Raw genomic sequence first — 19,272 nt, forward strand, 5'->3', positions numbered from 1 at the left:
AAGCACCCCTAGTCTATCCGAGCATGTATCTCGCTCGCATCCGCATGGGACAGAATAAGATGATTACTCGTCTGCCGCGTACAAGTGAACGCGCACGTCTTTTCTAGCAGCTGCTGCTGCTGCAGACAACAAAGAACGGCTATTTTTTGATTTTTCTGTTCGCTTCCAGTTGTAGCTTTGTTGCACCTTAAGTGTCTCTCTGTTACTCTCTTTTCAGCTCTCAACGAAATCCACTACGCACCCTCCGTAGCAGTCAAAAGGTATGCAAACGCAAGATATTGCGTCACAATGACGAGTGGGCAAAAGCGAGAACGGTTCTGTAATGCGCGAAAAAGAGGTGGGAAAGGGAGGAGGCGCCACAGCCGAGCAGTGTTTCCAAAAAAAAAAGCAACGTCCTAGTAACAGGTATTCTATGCGGCTATGTCTGTCTGCATCTCCCTACACACCGGACCTGGACTTCTTTACTCGAGGAGTGTGGGAGAGGGAAGTAGCGCCAGTAAACGGCTCCCCCGCTCTTTTATTGGCACTCCTCTGCGCCCTGTTCAAAAACGCAGGGTTTCCTGGCGCAAGCCAGCCCCAGCCTGCGGATAAAGAGCTCGTCGCTGCGCAGCCCCATCGAGAGCACGCGACTGCGCTGTCTTGGACTGCGTCGCCACCGGCGGTGCCTCGCCGTGGCTCTGCAGCGCATTTCCTCCGGGGCGTCCGTGTGCGGATCGGCGATGCACGAATGGTTCTCTGTGTCGCTTTGTGTCGCTACTCTTGCGCGGAGTCGCGGCCGAGTGTACGCTGCTACCAACGACGATCGACCTTCCGGCTGCGAGCGCGCTGGAGGAGGAGGCCGCCACAGGCGGCACCACCTCAGCTAAGAACGAAAAACGGTCAAGCAACTGCACCACGCGGGCGATATCGTCGTAAGTAACGGTCTTGCGATGCCGCCTTGTTGCTTCTCTCGCAGCCATAACCACGAGATCATGCGTCAAGAGTGACACCGCTTCACACGCGGCCGATATAGCATCCTTTGAGATGATAGAGGAGCTGCCCTCGAACTTGAGCAACTCCTTCACACGATTGTGCGCAAACGCGTTCACATAGTTGGGAACGTTACTGGCGTCGCTGTGGTGTTTGCCTGAACGTGACTGTGTCGGTGCATCGGTGCACTCAGCCCCTTCCTTGCCTTCCTCGTCAAAGTCTTGCTCGTCCTCCTCGTACCCATCATCGACATCCTCGGCATCCATATCCGTAATAAATGGGTCTACAGTGGTACCAGCATTTGCCTGCACCTCTTCATCTATAGAGGCAGAGGAATGCGCAAGTAGATCGTGACTCGCACGCAGCACAACACCTTCAGCTGTGTCGTCCTTGAGGGCGTGTGCAGCCAATCGCTCGCCGCTGTCGCGAGCCTGACTTCCGTTGCCGCCACTCTGCCCTGGTAGGAACACAGCATGGTCCTCTTCTGCGGTACCATCGTCTTCGCCGCCGTGCGACGACAGTGATGAAGAAAACAGCGAGGCCGACGGCGCATACGTAGCCAAGCGCGGCACAAGGTAGGAAGCCAATTCCTCCTCGTCCTCTTCCGGGTCCAGTGTCGTTCCGAGCGTGGCTTCGTACGTGACCCCCTCCAGGTTGCTTACAGCAGACATCTTGCTCTATGGATAGGTGGAACCGATCTATGGTCACCAGGAGCGGGAAGAGTGAGGGGTACCTTTTTAGTGGTTGGGTGGCGTGCCGCAAAGGTCAACTCTTGCAGAGTTCTTAGATTGGAAAAGTGGGGATGTCGATGAAGTGGGCACACCCTAAAGCACGAAAGCGGGGGCAGAAAAAGGAAGAAGAAAAGGAGACAACGGAGAAAAAATAGACTATTGGGAGGACATAGTGTCCACAACACCCCTCTCTGCATCCGCGGTGCTGCCTCACCCTTCCCGCGATGCGAGCTGGGGAGAAGGAAGGCTCACCCGATTACTGTACCCAGTACGTGCAGTACACACACGCAGAGAAGCAAAAAAAAAAGCGACAGAGGAGAGTCTGTTCAGCGCGGGCACTCGGGACTAGAATAGCCTCAAGTCCAAACATGGCATGGAGCTGCGGTGAAGGCGGAACCGAGAACATACACGCACACACACACACACACAGAGGAAAGGAGCTGCCGGAGGAGGAGGGTTGGGAGTGGCAAAGGCGCATCGCTACAGCCGACGAACGAGGAAGAGCGAGAGAGCCCCAGTCACGGACACAGACGTCGCGTGTTTGTGCGTAGTTCATTACGTAGGAACGACGGTGAAAATGGCCCGTGAATGAGAAGCCTGATGGACTTCTCGCTGTCTAGCAGTTTGCTTGCATGGCTCCCCCGTCTTCGGTCTCGTGTCATGGGGCACGCCTACATCAGGCCCAGCGTAGGAGGCGGGTGGAGCGAAAGCGATAAGAGATGAGGGAATCCCACCGACACACAAAGGGGGTGGAGAGAGAACAGGAGGAGAAGCCAAAGAGAGAACAAAGGAGCCGAAAGGGGTGAGGAAGAGCACCGCACAACACCCACACGGAAAGAGGGTCCACGGCGATCATAACAAGGCGCTTTTAGGCCTAAACACGATCGAAGGAAAACGGAGAGGGAAAAAAAAGACTTCCGAGTGACCATACACTGCGTGAGGAGACACACCTTCCCTCGCGCATACACACAGAGAGAGACACACACAGACACAGACAGACCAGTACATCCTACATCACCAACACTCCAGAGAGAGAGAACAACACGAACGAAATAAGGAAACGAATTACACTATCAGAGGGAAGGCGCACACAACGAAAATCTGGGAACGAAAGAAAATCCCACAAACACGCGCAGAAAGAGGGAGGAAGAGGCACGTAAAAAAGAAAAGGGCGGAGGGGGAAGGAGAGGGGGAGGAGGAGGAGGAGGAGCTCAAAAGACGGGTATAGAGAGAGAGAAAGAAAGAAGGCCTCCATCCGATAATGACGATAAAGGTGCCCATCTTCATTTGACACAGCAGCTATACAGTCGAAGGCGCACACGCGCATTGAACAGCACAGGCCACGCCGAAAGACACCAACACAAACAAGGAGAACAACGAGCGGAGGAAGGTAAATGGCAGGGGAACACAGAGGTGAAGAAAAGGGACTGAGCCTCTGCAGCGGGAATAAGTAAGCGTGCTACATCAAGTCACGTGATGATGGTACGAGTCAAACACACTCGCCCACAACTGACACGGCAGGCAGGCAGGAAAGAAGACTACCACTCTGTTCGCAAAGTCCACTCGGCTCCCTTTCCGCTTCGGTAATTATTTGCTTTATTATTATTATTCGGCTAACGCTGCGAGGAGAAGAAAACGTTCACCCCTTTTAGGCAAAGCAAAAGGAGAGAAGAGTACATTGATGTGGTAAAGAGCAAAGAACATGTGAGGTTGAGCAGATCTGCCCAAAGTCCTGGACAATATTCAAGAGTAGACTCCCTCCCCACTAATCATCAGTGTGCTTTTCCTTGCCCAAGGAATGCGATGCCACACTGCCACTATATGCAGGTAAGATGCTTGAGTACTGTATAGTGGCACGCAGACCTACAGTAGTAGCGAATGAAGGAGCGAAGATGATGCAAAGATGATATTGCAAATGAAGGGGAAAGAAAAGGGCAGCAGCACTGGTGTGTGAAATCTCTCTACACTTTTATCTTTTCATTGGTTGTGGGTATGACTGTTCTAGCGTCCTACCGCAGTTTCTCTTTTCTTCTCTTTCTTGAGCTCCGTTGCTGACGATGCTTCTCTTCAAAACCCACAAGTCCGCGTGACACCACAAGTCGAAAGAAAAGAAGAGAGAAACAAACACCACAGAAAAAACAGAGAGAGGGGGAGCACAACCACTCCAGTACACGTTCACTTCGATAGGGGGGGGTACGTCACCCCATACAACACGTGTCCGCCTCAAACAAACGCAAAAAAGAAAGAGAGGAAGAGGGACGAGGATGAGGATCAAATGTGCATGGAAAGGAACAACACGCACAACAACCAAAAGAAACAAAAAAGAAAACACACGGAAAAAATACACGCGATTCGATAGGCGAAAGAAGGAGGACGGCGGGAAAAATATACAAACATATACATATTTATATACATATATAAATATACATACATATATACACATACATACGCATACACACGTATATTAAATAGAGAAAGCGGAAAGTAGCGGAAGAAAAGGGAGCAATACAAGCAAGAAAAACATTCGTTTTACGTGTCCGTGCAAAGACAGAAACAGAAAAGGCAAACAACCACCACCGCCAAAAAAAAAAGGAAGAGAATATTAATGCTCGTACATACCGATACGAGGTGATGATGGGAAACAAAACAAGGGGAAAGAGAAGAGATAACAAGGGAAGAAACCAATGCCTGGTGATATCTGCTATATGGTGGCTAGTTGCTTGCTTGCCTCTTGCCACGACAGAGGCAGTGGAGGAGCCAAAAAAAAAAAAAGCGAAGCGGTTCTCGAATCCCGCGACATCTGACTATACAGAGGCGCCGTAGGAGCGAAAGAGAGAGAACTGGGTGAAAAAGAGGCAGAGCAGTGCTGGACGTAAAATCGCTCGAAAGCCAATGGAAAACAAAGGATTCAAGCAAAGAAGGAGGCACAAAGCTGGATGAAGACAAGGAGTATATCGAAGTGAAGAGCCCGGAGAGCGTAGAGACAGACAGGAAAAATTGCATGAATAAGTACCGAGGAGTGAGGAAAACAAAGAAGGGCATTCGCATCCACGGTGTGTTGGCAATCTTTGGAAGACAGAAACTCACCTACCGCGACACCGATACGAAAAGAAAAAAACGAATTGCATAGTTCAGAGGAAGAGGGTAGAGAGCAAAGAACACAATTTGCAGAGCAAGCGACGAGGGACTGAACGGAAGTTCCCTTGCGCCACGTCTTGTCGCGTTGGTGGGCGCTCCATCGCACAGAGACGCCAGACGCGTTTTCTCCTTGCTCCTTGTATTCCGCTAGTGTGCACCCTCTTCACGCTTTTTATTCGCTGTCGTCGTAACGCACGCTTCCACAAACTACTAAACTCTTTCTTTACCTTCATCTTCTTGTCATACCAGTGTGAGGAAGCTACAGTTTGAGTCGCCAGTGTCTTTCGAGTCACGTTCACGAGAGTGGGCGAAGGGACCCGCACTGCAGCGCATCGTTGACGTTATCTGCGTCTCTCTTCCTCAACCTCCTTTGTACTTGAACGTACGCCTTGGTTCACGTCGTGTTGAGTTGCTTGATCGTGCCGCGAGTGAAATTAGCGGAGCACTACACGAAAGCAACAGTGGACAGTTCGGTTCGAGGGTTGGGGGGAAGCGAAGAAGTAGAAGAGTAGGAAGGGGGTTTTTTAAAGATACACATGGACCAAGGGCCGACAGAGAGCGAGAGGAAACAAGAAGGACGATAGAGAGTAAGGGCAATACAAGGGGGAACGAAGCAAATCTGCCGAAAAAAAATATGAAGGGGCGACGACGCATGGTGGGGAGAGGCGGTCATGCCCATGAATGAGAGCGTCTGTGTGTTGCTTGGGTGTGAAGTGGTGGTTGAGGAGAGAGGAAGGGAAGAGGAAAGACGACTCACAGAGAGATCCGTGATCTCATATTGACGCCCACATCGGATGTGCACCTCGCATTGACAGTTAGCCCTGATTTGCTGCATCTCCCCCAGTTTCCCTTTCTCAAGTGTCGCTAACTGGAGTTGCTGCCTTGAGTACTACCCTACTCCCATTGCCAACCCAGAGTAAGCAGCCATACGTACAAAACTAACGCAGAGGAGCCTCCTCCGTCGCTGCGGCATCGCCGACCGTCATTCTTCGCTTCTCTTTTCCATTATGTTCTGCTCACAACAACGACGTCAACGCACAAGCAGGTGCTTACCTCAATCCTTGCTGTCCCCCAAAAAAATCACAGTTCTGCATTTGAAGTTCGCCTTATTTCGGACTCCATAAGGGACTCTTCAGGCCCCATCATGAACTACTAAATATAAAAAACTGAAAGGTGTGGAGAGAACTAGAGCGAGGAGGGGGGGGGGCACAGGTAAGAGGCAATCAGGTAACTAGGTACCTGTTAGCGTGTCAGGTGGACGTAACGGTACTTTTCGTTCTTGAAGTAGGAAGAGGTGGAATCTACGTTCACAGCATGACATGCAAGTGAGAGACAGACGATGAGGAGGAGAGCCCCGCCGTCAACGATTGCCTCCACTCAGAATATACACGAGAAACGATGGAAAAACATGATGAGGCGCGCAACAACACAACACAAAAAGGAGCCGAGAGTCAACAAAAAAAAACACTTGACAACACAAGAACAAAGAGCAAAGAACGAGAACCCAGACGCTCGACACAGCACAGTCCATCCACGCATGTGTGCCTATCCGTAGAGGCAAAGATAACCAAAGAGAGAAAAAGAGACTTGGCAGGGCGAACAGAGAATCTTCGATTCCACTGATTATGTGCGTATAGAAGAAGGGAGAGAGGGACAGCGGGTTCCCAGAGATACCCAAACAAAAAAAAATTAATAGAAGACATGGCACACAGAGCGGTACACGCACAGCCAAGTATAAAAAAAGAAAAAAAAAGAAACACATAAAGACACAGTAGGCCAGAAAGAAAGGCTACGAAGATAAACAAAAGGCACAAAGAAATAGGCAACGTCTCCTTCTATGATCAAACAAAAAAAAAACAACGAAAGCACACGGGCTCACTGAGAAGAAAACACACACCATTAACAATAAGAACTGTAGAGCGAGAAAAGCTGCACCGCCTTCGCTGACAAACGCACACTCGCATAAGGCAACAAAGCATCACAGCAACACTCTAACACCAGAAATCTCCTCACTCGCTTCCATTATCGCCTTTGACCGCTCTCGCTCTCTGCTTGTCCTTCAGCTTGTGTGGGTGTGCATATGTGTGCTTGGATCATTAGAGGGGAGTTTTGTCGTGGCACACCCTCCCCGCTCTCATTGGAGCTCCGTGGTCTCTTTACTATAGCCTGAGTGGTCCTCCGAGCTGACACTCTACAATGCGGTGCAACAACTACTGTCCGTTCACATCCCTACACGGACTCACGCCCTCAAGCAGCTTCACCATCTCCAAGTAAAATAAAAAACATTCACCGCACGCAACCTCGCAAACTAGCGCCTGCCACCGCCGCTCACCCGCATCCTCGGCGGCGCCACGCCGCGCTCCGAGCGGGGCAGCGCACAGAGTCCTACCCGACGGCCGAAGCGGTGGCGCCTGCCCGGATACGATACACCATGCCAGCTGCCCTCGCAGCAGGTCAAGACCCAGCCCCACCGCTTCACACTCGGTGCGACAGCTGCAAGCAAAGGGGGTCGGCGCTTACAGAAGAGAGGAGTAAAGGTAAGTATTGAAAAAAAAAGTGGAGCAGAAGTAAATAGGGAGGGTGAGGTGGAAGATGAGAAAGAGCAACAAGGATTACACAAGTCAAGAGAAAACAGGTGAGGGTGAGAGAGGAATGGGAAGGGGAGGAGACACAAGGCGTGCGGGAGAGGAAGGTGGCATGAAATGTAGTACAGACTTCGGGCATGGTTGTGTACGACCGGAAGAAGCAAGCAAAAGAAAAAGGAAGCGCATGAAGTGAGTCTTTGCGGAGAAGAAAAAAAAAGAAAGAGACTTAGGTGACCACAAAAGCGAGGGAAGGGTAAGTTTCTGAAGTGGCGGTGATGATGGTAGGCAGACAAACGCGCGAAGGGCCTCATGGGGTAGAGATGTGCAACAGTTTTTGTGTCTCTCTCGGTGTGCACAGCACATCTGTGTATATATATAGTGAAGAAGGCAATGGAGCAACAGAAACTAGAAAGAAGGAATGTGGCGGCGTTGGTATACCACTAACAAGGGGTGTAGTAGTGGAAGTCATCAGCGTCGCCGTCCGACAAAGCGAGTGAGATTTGAGAAAGCAACCAAGGCTGAGCATCAGAAAAAAATACACTCGGCGTGGCGTGCCTCGCTCACTCCTGAAAACCTCCGCAAGCAACACCCGGCAATTTCTCAGTCCAGTTAACACGGTAACAAAGTTTGTGCAGGTTGGTCATCTTTTGAGTGACCTCTTTTCGCATTGCACTCATCACGTCTTTGCCCTTACGCCGTTCGACTCCTCATGCGCTGCCTGCACACAAATGCTGCTTGCGCCGCAAGCATCTTCACGCAAAATAAACTCATACAACACATGCACCCACGTTTTCAATCTCACACGCCAACAAAATGGCGAGCATAGGACTGAGTTACGGAAGATGCGCACACACGGAAAAAAAAAAGCATTAGGAGAAGCTAACAACAACAGATATGACGACAAAACACAGATTCTGAAGATAGAAATGTACGCACAGACAGAGAGAGGCTGATACGCATGCAAAGACGTACGCACGCACAATGGCAGAGGCATGGCAAAAGAGACAAACGAGGAAGAGACAGACGAAAACATCACACAATAATACAAGTGTGCCTCACGAAGACGTAGGGAAGTGCGAAGAGATGAAGAAGGAAACTCTCTGTTGTAAAAGTAGAAGCGAGAACAGAAAGGGCAAGAAAAAGAGAGCAAAGTCAGCGCGGAGGAAGTGAAGGAGCGGCAAGGAATGATGAGAGTCGACGCGTAGAGTGACATTCACTTCCACACTGCACAATGCAAACGAAAAAGGGAAGGCAAAGAGCGTATGCCGTTCTGGTATTCGTGAATCAGACGACGAATGGCTGTGAGCAGGAGGACAGCAAAGTGAGAGAGAAATCTGCTGAAGGATAGCGGTGCGGATCTTGCAGCTGCCTATTTCTTCTCTTTGAGGTTGACTGAAGAAGAGGAGTGAAAGGGAAGGAAGACAACTGGGAGGGAGGGGGGGAATAAAAAAAAGATTCTGAGGTACAATAACACTCACTCAGGTGCCCACAAAGCAGAAAGGAGGCAAACCGCCACACTCTTTCCACCGCCCGCTGCTTGGCGCCTATCGGACTCCCTTGGGGCTCGACAGGGCGGGTGCCTCCGAGGCCTCCTGCTCATGAAGCCAGTGGCTCACGCTCCTCGGCACAGAAGTGGAGCTGCTTTGGGGAGGGTTAGTGCTCTGCGTCGGCTGCACATGCGGCGCGCGACGCCGTAGCGAGGCGGAGGTAAGGGAAGACACCAACGACAGCTTGTACGACCGCCGGTGGTCTTCATCACCGTCGCTGTCGCTGACCGAGTCATTGGTGATGGGGCCACGTAGCAGCACTGTGCGTGGATTTTGCGTCTCCACAACAAAAACTTGCGGGCGCTCCTCCGCGGATTCGATGGAGTTGTCGTGATCAGGTGGCGTGTCGCCATCCACTGCGGCCCCGCAGCGGCAGTACGTGACGGACTCACCCGTTGGCCCACCCATATCCTCCAAGTCGCCGTAGGACATGTCGTCATTCGCCTCGCTCATGTCGTCACCCATGCCGTTTTCACTGCCTGTCTGCTGTACTGAGTAGCTGGCGCGAAAGACGTGTGTGTTGCGGTCACGCTGACGCGGGCGATGGCAGTGGGGGCACATGGTCACTTTCTGCTGCGTCCAAGGCAACCGCCACAGGTTCACTGTGCCGCCGTTCGCCGAAGAGCTCCCGCCGGCCACCGTCGTGTCACCGAGTGCAAAACTGCCGCTGTTTTGCATCCTATCAAAGAAAGAGCGTTGGTTGTGGCGAGAGACACTGCTGGCCTGGGTGGAAGTGTACTGGTGGTGACGGTCGAGATGGTAGCTCGCGTTCGAGAGGGAGCCAGCAAGGTGCACCGACTTGGGGGAGGCGGTACCTTGGGTCTGCCTCGACTGATTTGCAAAGCTCGAATTGGTCTTGAAAGATGTGGGCACTGGATCACTGATTACTGTCAGCGACACACTCTGTACAAGCGGTCCACAGCTGTCACCATCGGAGTTCTCTGTGGTTGACTTGCGCTTAATGCGGGTGGAAGCGGAGGCCTTGGGAGAGGTGTGCGACTGGCGCTCCCTGGCCTCCTGGTCACCGTGCAGCAGTGATTTCTTCTTTGCACTACTGCCCGGCGTGAAGATCTTCTGTAGAATGTTCATCTTGCCTTGTGGGTGTGGGGCGGGTCGGGGGAGGGGAGGGTAGAGGGAGGAGAGTCGACAAAAAAAAAGAAAAGAGAGCTGCTAAGAAGAGTTCTCTTGATAGACCAACCCACGCAATGAACCCCACCACACAAAAGAAAGGGTTGTGCCAAGAGCACTGGCACGAGAGAGGAAGAGAGGTAGCAACGCTCTTGACCCTCTGTTCAAGTAGCAAAGGTGGACGCGGGGGAGGAGGGGTGTCCTGGGAGTCGGCGTGTGCGCCTACCTGACTGCAACTCGAAATGGAAGCAAAAAAAAAAGAAAACAAAACAAGAGAGAGGCCTCAGCCGCCTTTTCAAACACAAGACTGATCCATGAAGGGGTGGTGAAAGCGTGTATGTGCGGAAATATGCTTCCCACCAGCACGTTTGGCAACAAGCAACGAACGAACTCGGGGACGGCTGAACGAAAGAGGAAACACACAAGGCAGTGAAGACACTCTTAGCTGACACACACGTGCTCTACCGTTGTTGCTCGGTTTCGAAAGAGTCACCGCGTGAGCGAGTGAGTAAGAGAGCGAGGAGCGATTTCGGGTATGTGAGGGGGTCAGTAGAAGAATATTTGATGGAGTGTAGTGGGAGATGACCGGAATACGTTTCTGCTCGTCTTTTCCTTTTCGAAGTTAGTCCTATCCAGACTCACTGCTAGTGCAGGCACAGATGCTGACGCCCACACGCGACACTTCAACACACAAACGAAAAAAAAAAAAGCAGAGGAGAGAAAGAGAAGGCCCGTTAGAGAAGAGGCGCAAGTGCTCAACAGTGATTCACCAACGAGGAGGAAAGAATGACCCTTATAAACTTCACATCACTGGCACTGCTCTCTTTTTTTTTTCCGGCGGGGGAGGAGGTCTGACAAAGGGAGCCGCTCAGGACTGCGCTCAGGCTTTTCAACACGTGCAGTCCCTAGTGCAGCAAAGAGTGAATAGGCGTACAGACAAAAGGTGAAAAAAAAAAACTAAAAACAGAGAGTGGCGCTAATGGAATGGTTGTCCGTATGCGAGTGTCAGATATGGACGTAACAGCGCCAGCTGCGTTGAGCCTACACTCGCTGACACCCTACACGTGTCGGCCAAAAAGAAACTTGTCAGCAGCAGCGGCTATCGAAAAGAGCAGACAAGAGAGGGCGAAGAAGGCGCCACGAGTAATTCGCCCCTCCTCTTCACAAACGTATGTGTGAATTGCGTACGTGTGAGTGTTTTCTCTAACTTTCGCAAGTGGCTTCGCTCCACACAATAATGCACTATTGAGTTTCGTTCAGCTGCGTCAGCGTGGGAATGTCTCTGAGGACGTCGACTCAGCAGAGAGGTGAAGGAAAGGGGCGAAAATAAACAGTCGAGAGGCACAACCCCCAGGACGGCGATTCGGCTCCTTCGCCTTTCACCTTGTGTGCTGTCAGAGAAGAAACAGAGAAGGAGTCACAGAACCATACAAGATGAAACTCACCCTCGCACAGTCACACAGAGAAAGGCAGAAACAAGCAGCACTTCACTCCGCAAAGAACACAGAAAGAAAGGACCAGAGGGACTTCGACAAAGACAAAAAAAATGCGCCCTCAGGACATCCACTAAAGAGCCGCAAGGAGAAGAGAAGTACTCCACAGAATTCTCTGTTTTCTTCTTGTGAGGATTATTCGTTTGTATGTGTGGGGAGGGAGAGTGAGAGCGAGTCTGAAGCCAAGTACAAACAGGAAGGAAGGCGGGGAGACAAAGAAGGGAGGGGGGAGGTTGTGCGCTTCTTGCAACAGATGTGTACGTGGCGTATGAATGTGTTTGCGTCTGTGTATTTGTGTATGCTCGGAGAAGAACGGCACAGTGCGTGCGACAACAAAGGATGTAGAAGCTACGCCAAGTACTCACCGACGGGGGGAATAAGCACCACGATGTACGCGCAGAGCAGTACCACGAAAAAAAAAAGAAAAGAAGGAACGACAAGGAGGTTGCACGTATGATAAGCGGAGAGAAGACATGCATTCAACCAGGCCACCAAAAACTAAAGGAACGAGAAGTACGTCGACACAAAAGCACGAGCTTCCGCGTCAGCACAGAAGAGGGAGTACATACGATAAGGAAGACCCCCCACGTGCCCCGAGGAGGAGGAGGAGGCAGACTGTTGCGCATCCGTGATGGGACTGGCATCCCCTCCCTAGCACACTATAGATGTACAAGAGAGCAGAAGATTCGACGGGAAACGCTTCCTCAAAGGAGATACACAGAGAGAAGCGATGACCCGACACAACACCTCCCCCTACCCCATCAACCTCCTCACTCGCTTCCATTATCGCCTTTGACCGCTCTCGCTCTCTGCTTGTCCTTCAGCTTGTGTGGGTGTGCATATGTGTGCTTGGATCATTAGAGGGGAGTTTTGTCGTGGCACACCCTCCCCGCTCTCATTGGAGCTCCGTGGTCTCTTTACTATAGCCTGAGTGGTCCTCCGAGCTGACACTCTACAATGCGGTGCAACAACTACTGTCCGTTCACATCCCTACACGGACTCACGCCCTCAAGCAGCTTCACCATCTCCAAGTAAAATAAAAAACATTCACCGCACGCAACCTCGCAAACTAGCGCCTGCCACCGCCGCTCACCCGCATCCTCGGCGGCGCCACGCCGCGCTCCGAGCGGGGCAGCGCACAGAGTCCTACCCGACGGCCGAAGCGGTGGCGCCTGCCCGGATACGATACACCATGCCAGCTGCCCTCGCAGCAGGTCAAGACCCAGCCCCACCGCTTCACACTCGGTGCGACAGCTGCAAGCAAAGGGGGCAGCAGGTGCCTGACGTTGCAGGTATGAGTGCGCGGATATCATAACTTATCGCGTCCTCTCAGGACTTGATGTTTGCCTACGCCGCATCCTTTGCACAGAGCGTAAGTATGTGATCTCTGCAACACACAAGCATCGCTGTGTATACACAGCTCGTGCTTCTGCGCCTATAGGGTCCTTCTGCAGTCCGTGCGGGGGGGATGCATACGTTGAAGTACGCGTCATAGATGCGCGCTGCGGAGGCACACGCGTGCAGGTCCCGAAGGGGTTGGGGCCTCTTTATCGACCTCAACAACAACAAGAAGCGAAAAAAGAGGAATACAGACGAAAAAAAAACCCAAGACACAAGAACTGAAGGGATGGCATACGGAAAGCCCACTTTAAGAGACCAGATGGGCGAGGCTTCCCCAGTGCTTGTCGACACATGCCAGCAACGCCTTCAATGCCTCCCCATTGTCACTGCGCCGTGATGCTGGCGCTTCTATGCGACTTCTATAGAAGAGAACTAAATGGAGAATGAGAGGCGAAACAACGCGAACTAACAGAAAAAAGGAAAAGGAACACAAGGGCGGAACTGCTGTGAAGAGGGTTTGGAGAGACACGTCACCAACTAGAATAATGGAAGAACGGGGATCACGAAACCAACTGACCTTTTTGGGTCCAGTGTGATCGATTCATCCATTTTCTAGCACTGTGGGTGTTGCGTCGGCTGGTTCAACACTAGGGGCACTTGCTACCCTTGTCCATCCTCCCCCCCCTCCCCTTTACTAGTGCACAAAATCACCAGTCTGTTTCACACAAGGTTCTCGCTGTACTTCTGCTCTCCTGGGAACAAACGTTTGCTGCTTGTCATCCTCTAGTAGTCGTCCTCTTCTAGCATAATGGCAAGAAACTCTTCTAGGTTGATCTCGCCATCTTGGTCTACGTCGAACTCGTCAATCATCGCCTGCAGCTCTTCATCGCTCATGTTTTCGCCCAGCTCTCGAGCCACACGGCGCAGCGAGCGAAGGGAAATTTTCCCGGTGTTGTTCTCGTCGAAGAGCTGAAACGCCTTCACCATCTCCTGTCGAGGGTCGCGTTGTGCGAACTTTTCGGTCATGATATCTGTGAAGCCCGGTAAGTCCATAAGCGGCTGGTTGTTCTGGTCCCGGGCAGCGCAGTCCTGCATGAGCTGCAGCACCTCCTCCCGCTTTGCATCGAATCCGAGCGCACGCATGCTCACCTTCATCTCATGCACATCGATAAGCCCGTTTTTATCCGAGTCGAATAGCTCAAACGCCTCGCGGATCTCCTGGCGCTGCTCTTCGGTGAGCTGAAAGCGCCGGCGCGCCGCCGCAGATGGCCCTGGTGCCGTCGGCGCAGTGGTGCGCAAAGGCCCCGATAAGCGATTACTGGTGTTCATCATTGTCTAGGCACTTTTTTGTTTTTCGCTTGGCGGGGACTGAGATATGTGCCTAAGGCACAGGACAAAACATCCGCAACTGAGCAGGATAGAATTGAGTGTTTGCTTCTATGCAGGCGACAGTCCCACACAAAAGTTACGCAAACAAACCAGCACGCGCGGCCTATCTGTAATCCAACGTGCCAGAAATTGAAAACGGTGGCAGGCACAGATGTGCTTCTGCGCTCCAGTAGGTCCAGGATGTTGACTCTTTTTGTGTTTCCGTGCCGCAGAGTGGAGTTGAGGAAAAGGAAGAGAGCAAAGGTAGAAGAGGCAGAGGTCTGAGGAGGGTGGTTGTAAAAGTGGGCAACTTACACAATGAAGAGTCCTCGTTTCCGGCAAGACGTAGAGGGGGAGCGGCACCTCTCACTCATTGGGAGAGCAACAAACCTCCGTGCGTCACTCCTCGATGTTCAACGTGCTTTCGAGAGCGGTGAGAGAGAGGGGATGAAGGAACAGAAAACGAGATGAAAAGGGGGGAGCGCAAGCAGCTGTGTCTATCAGCCGCAAACACAGCAGGCCGCTCCCCTCTCTCTGCTATCCGAGCGACGTACATGCCCCTCTTTTCCTATGTTGCTCTGCTCGCGCGTCTTCGACATGGCCCATCTTTTCTTCACCTCTGGTACCATCATCGACAAGGTAGACTGCACAAAGTAGCAGCGCCAGTTCACACGTAAGAGCGCCGAACAACTACAGCAAAAGAGAAGGCGCAGTGCGAGTTCGCGACATCTTCAGAGAACGAAAACAACGGCAGTGCATAGAAACAGGAGGCCACCAGTCTAGGTGCACATGCGTGCCTGCACGAGGAGGCCAGTATCATCACAACTGCCGCTGCCGTTGCCACCCTGCCTCGACTGCAGTGCTACGGAAAGAAATAAATGCGGCATCTTTCCCTTCACAGGGAGAAACATGCGGCGGCAACGGGTAGCAGAAAAAAACACGAAATCATCCGCGAGGGACTCTCCCCCTTTTCCAACCGAAATCACCGCCCCCTCCATAAGCTCAGAACCAGCGCCCTACCCTGCGGTCATCCGCCGTAAAGGGCTCCACGGTGACAGTGTAGCGGCAGGTGTGGTCGCTCGCATCGGCCATGTCTGTCAGGGTGGCGGAGCGAACATCGGCGCGGTAGAAGAGGGCAACAAGGTAGTCAAAGTAAGAGTCCTCGTCCTTGAGCGTCTCGGCACGTGCAGTTCCCTGCAGGTCGACATAGTCGTACACTTTCAGCTGACCCGAGTAGGGCGCGATGCTGAGAAAGGTGCAGAAATCGTAGAGCGTGACGCCGTGGCTAAACGGCACAACATCGACCCTCTCCTCGCCGTGGGAGAGGTCACGCCGGTGCACTTTGATGCGGCGCATCTGATTCAGCAGGAGAAAGAACTTCTTCCGCTGTGGTTCTGGCACGCCGGCGAACTCGAGCACTCGACCGGAGAGGTGATCCATGTTTGCAGGGTCAAGGTACGCGGAGCTCCACAGATCTGGATTCATCCCGATAAGCGAGGAGTCGTCGACGGCGTACTCCTTCTTCAGCACCTTGCACACATCTGGGTGCACGTCCAGTAAGAAAAGAATCTCGTCTAGCAGCTTTGAAGAGCCGTATGTGATGCGCAGCCTCGGCAGTGCGTTCGGGGGGCGGCGATGGATGACAGACCACTTCTCGTAGTAGGCCCGGCTAAAGAGCAGCAGCAGCTGGTGCTCCTCGGGGGAGAGGAGGCCTGGATCAAGGTAGACGGGGTCCATGTTGTGAAACATGACCTGATCACTAAGTGCAAAGTAGGGGCAGGATTGCAGCTTCTGCCGCGTCGCCGGGTTGTCCCAGAGGGACTTGTCAACCTCCAGCAGCCCAGAGCCGCCCTGACGAGGTGGTACATAGTTTTGCGAGTCGACGCGACCAGCGTAAAGGTTACCGTAGAAGGGCAATCCGCCTGTCGACTGCATCGGTGAGCTGCCAGGGAAGAAGAACTGACGCTCGCCTTCCATGGCGAGCCGCCGTCCCCCCTGCCGAAGCATATTCACCGCGCACGCCACACAGATTGCGCGAACAACAAAAAAAGAGAGAGCTGCACGCTGAACAGAGCGGCTTGAAGAAAACGCGTGTCGTCAGCACCGCAGGACAGTACCCGTAGCACAGCGATCAGGCTGATGGGCGAAAGGATCGCCTACCCAGATAAAGGTATACAAAAACCTGTAACGTGCACGCGCCTTTTCTGCCACCTGAAGACAAAGAAGCGAAAGGTGCTAACCTGAAAGGAAAGATGCGATGAACATGTGTCGCGCAGAGAAAAGCGATAGAAAGTGGCGCAATATGCCTAGGCGTGCATACTTAAACCTGAGAGCAACGATGCCGACCAGTGACGGGGTGAGGAGAGGACGGGAAAGGTAAAGGAGGCAGAAAAAGGAGAGTTGAGAAGCAAGTCTTTGTGTCGTTGGTTGGATTCGAGTTCCTTTCTGTTGCTTGGGAGAATGTTTCGAGTCACAGGCGCAAAATCAGCGCCGTGCTCTCCGCGAAAAAGTCCACGGCTCAGTCTCTGCTGGTTAGTGGTGGGTAACAGAGATAGAGAAATGCGAGGTGACAAGAAGGCGGCAGCAGCGGTCATCCATCATTAACCCCCTCCAGAGAAGTAACAGTCGCACCACCTGCTACTAGGGCCGTAATACGAGGTGAAGAGGAGGGTTTGGAGGAGCAGGTACCAAAGATGGCATCGCGAAAAGGAGTATCTGCGAGGCATCGTGTCAGTTTTGAGATGGGCTTCTCTTGATACACCCTTTTTATGTCGCCTTCCCTCAACGCCACGGCACCCCGCGTCACGATGCAAAAGAAAAGGTAGAGGAAGAAGCCACATATTCGGCGGTGGGTTCATACCCTGTCCTGGAGAATAAGGTCAACTCTACTCTTCCCCGGCTCAGTGGCAGGGCCATCGCATAGTGCAAAGCAGCCGCAGCCACATGCGCTACAGCAGTGCGCCGACTCAGTCATCGGAGCCCACGGCCCTTGTCTCAAGCTCTGCCCGCCCCACCCGTCTCCCAGGCCGCCTCGCAGTCGCTCCCAGGATACCGGCTGCCACATGGTGCATCCCCCACAGAGTGGCTCAGGGTCCCCCCCCTCAGTAGGCAGCGAAGGCCTGCTAAGATACCTTCGAGTCACGCTGACATCCCGCCTATTATGCGGGCGGTACAGACGGGAGAGAGAAAACAGGGAGGCGCTGTTGGTAGTGTGAGTGATACGTGTAGTGGAGGTCGAAGCACCGTTGTCCACTATGAGGATGCTGCCTCTGCAAAGTATTGAGCCCGCAGGGTGGTTGCGAGCTCCTCATTCATGGGAATCAGAATCTCTGCCTTGTCGTCTGACACCTGCTTCACTCTTCCCGCGGTCGCACCGAGCGCCCGAACTGCCTCCTCGTAATACCCACGGGTCTCTGCATCCTTGTACAGCAGCACCGACTGAACTGGCATGATTGTCGGACTTGTGCCCAGAATATAGAGCGACTTGCTTTCGAGAATGTCCTTGAGGGTGAGTTTGGCGTGTTGCACGCTGCCAAGGCCACAAGCTTGGAGGACCCGGTACGCTGTCTTGAGCGTGATCCCGACGAGGATGTCCTCCTCGGCACTGCACCACCACGTTCCATTCGACTTCTGCAAAAGGTAGTTCGACCGCGAACCCTCTGGCACGAGATAAGCATCGGCGGCGTCGTGCACGAGCAGCACCTCATAGACGTGATTCTCCGCCAAATAGGCGTTAGCGCGATCGCGAAGGCCCATCTGGGCCACCTTCGCATTGGGATTAATGCGGTGCGCGTTAAAGAGTAAACCGAGCTTGGCACCTTCGTGGTACAGCGACTCTGCCGGGTAGGACGACTTGGCAAGCATGACAATGACGGGAATCGGGAGTGTCTCTGCTTGGTTGGTAGACGCAGCGGCGGTCGGAACCCACGACAGCAACTTCACATTTTTCTCCGTGGCGCCGTCCAGGTAAACGCCAGGCGCCTCGATGTACGCTTGCAGACGCGACTGAATAAGAGACTGCAGCTCCGCCGAGAAAGCGTGCGTGGGAACGGCAAGGGTGAGGCTATGCATGAAGCGCTCAGCATAAGATTGTTTAAAGAGGATATGGCCGTTTCGTGAACGCATGACGTCGTAGACAAACTGATACGCCGGTGCAGCGTCGTCCGCTGCATCGCTGGCGACAGTACTGCTGAAGGCCTCCGTCTTTATGACCAACGGCGCTGCGGACACATCGCAGAAGGAGGGGAAAAAGTGGACAAAGCCACAACTCTGCTCAACTGCCACCATGCGGCGCACGACGAGGGGAATGTGCTCCATCGTGCTTTCTCAGCATCCGCTGTAGTCATGAAGAGGCCACTTGTCCAGAGATGAATACCGGCAAAGGATGAGCGACAGGGGGGGATGTAATCGGGGAGGGGTGGGTGTGGCTGTGCCCTGGGCGTGTGGGGCACGTATAGGACAAAGGGTGGTGCGATAAAAGATGGAGGGGGGAGGAGAGAGCAGAAGGTCGGCGCAGGAGGTGCATGAGAAGCGCACAAGAAGAAAACTGAAGCGCCAGTCGCACAAAAAAACATGTCGAGACCACACAGTGCCCTTCGACAGCAGCAGTCCGCTTCCTTTCATCTGCCTCCCTCCCAAGGGGAGGCTGCTCCTCTACCACCCACCCACCTCACTCCCTCACGGGGAGCTGCTACCCGTTCCTGTGGTCCAACAAACAAGAGAGAAGCCTACCGCTAACAGGGTGCGGGCTGCACGGAAGCGAAGGAATCCGTGGCTCTTGTTGGCTTGCCCTTGTTGACGTCTATTTTCCGTATGACGTGGAGATATGCACTTGAGAGAGCAAACTCAGGAGTTACTGCACGACAGCACAGGCACTAACAGTCACACTGACACACGTGAGTGGAGCACAGCCAACTGTGAACCAAAGAAAAAAAAGAGCCTGAGATACGATGTCGGTGAGGACGGGAGTGTC

General features: G+C 53.0%; 5 protein-coding genes across 5 annotated transcripts, besides 2 other annotated features; all 5 read right to left on the reverse strand.

The window, feature by feature from the left end:
• Window positions 1–542: 542 nt before the first annotated feature.
• Window positions 543–1,640, reverse strand: LPMP_202050 (hypothetical protein; the record flags this gene model as incomplete). Its single annotated transcript, XM_010700104.1, has 1 exon — window positions 543–1,640. One exon carries the CDS (start codon window positions 1,638–1,640, stop codon window positions 543–545), a length of 1,098 nt encoding a protein of 365 aa, XP_010698406.1.
• Window positions 1,641–8,967: 7,327 nt separating this feature from the next.
• On the reverse strand, window positions 8,968–10,059 carry LPMP_202060 (hypothetical protein; the record flags this gene model as incomplete). Its single annotated transcript, XM_010700105.1, has 1 exon — window positions 8,968–10,059. One exon carries the CDS (start codon window positions 10,057–10,059, stop codon window positions 8,968–8,970), a length of 1,092 nt encoding a protein of 363 aa, XP_010698407.1.
• Window positions 10,060–12,788: 2,729 nt separating this feature from the next.
• Window positions 12,789–13,037: a repeat region.
• Window positions 13,038–13,715: 678 nt separating this feature from the next.
• Window positions 13,716–14,261, reverse strand: LPMP_202070 (centrin, putative; the record flags this gene model as incomplete). The annotated part of the gene is made up of 1 exon (XM_010700106.1): window positions 13,716–14,261. The coding sequence occupies one exon, from the start codon at window positions 14,259–14,261 to the stop codon at window positions 13,716–13,718; it is 546 nt and encodes a 181-aa protein (XP_010698408.1).
• Window positions 14,262–15,302: 1,041 nt separating this feature from the next.
• LPMP_202080 (hypothetical protein) lies at window positions 15,303–16,307 on the reverse strand (the record flags this gene model as incomplete). Its single annotated transcript, XM_010700107.1, has 1 exon — window positions 15,303–16,307. One exon carries the CDS (start codon window positions 16,305–16,307, stop codon window positions 15,303–15,305), a length of 1,005 nt encoding a protein of 334 aa, XP_010698409.1.
• Window positions 16,308–17,146: 839 nt separating this feature from the next.
• Window positions 17,147–17,478: a repeat region.
• A 74-nt stretch (window positions 17,479–17,552) lies between these two features.
• LPMP_202090 (aminotransferase, putative) lies at window positions 17,553–18,617 on the reverse strand (the record flags this gene model as incomplete). The annotated part of the gene is made up of 1 exon (XM_010700108.1): window positions 17,553–18,617. One exon carries the CDS (start codon window positions 18,615–18,617, stop codon window positions 17,553–17,555), a length of 1,065 nt encoding a protein of 354 aa, XP_010698410.1.
• Between the last annotated feature and the right edge of the window lie 655 nt (window positions 18,618–19,272).

Source organism: Leishmania panamensis, assembly GCF_000755165.1.
Source record: "Leishmania panamensis strain MHOM/PA/94/PSC-1 chromosome 20 sequence".
Classification (NCBI taxonomy): Eukaryota; Euglenozoa; class Kinetoplastea; order Trypanosomatida; family Trypanosomatidae; genus Leishmania; species Leishmania panamensis.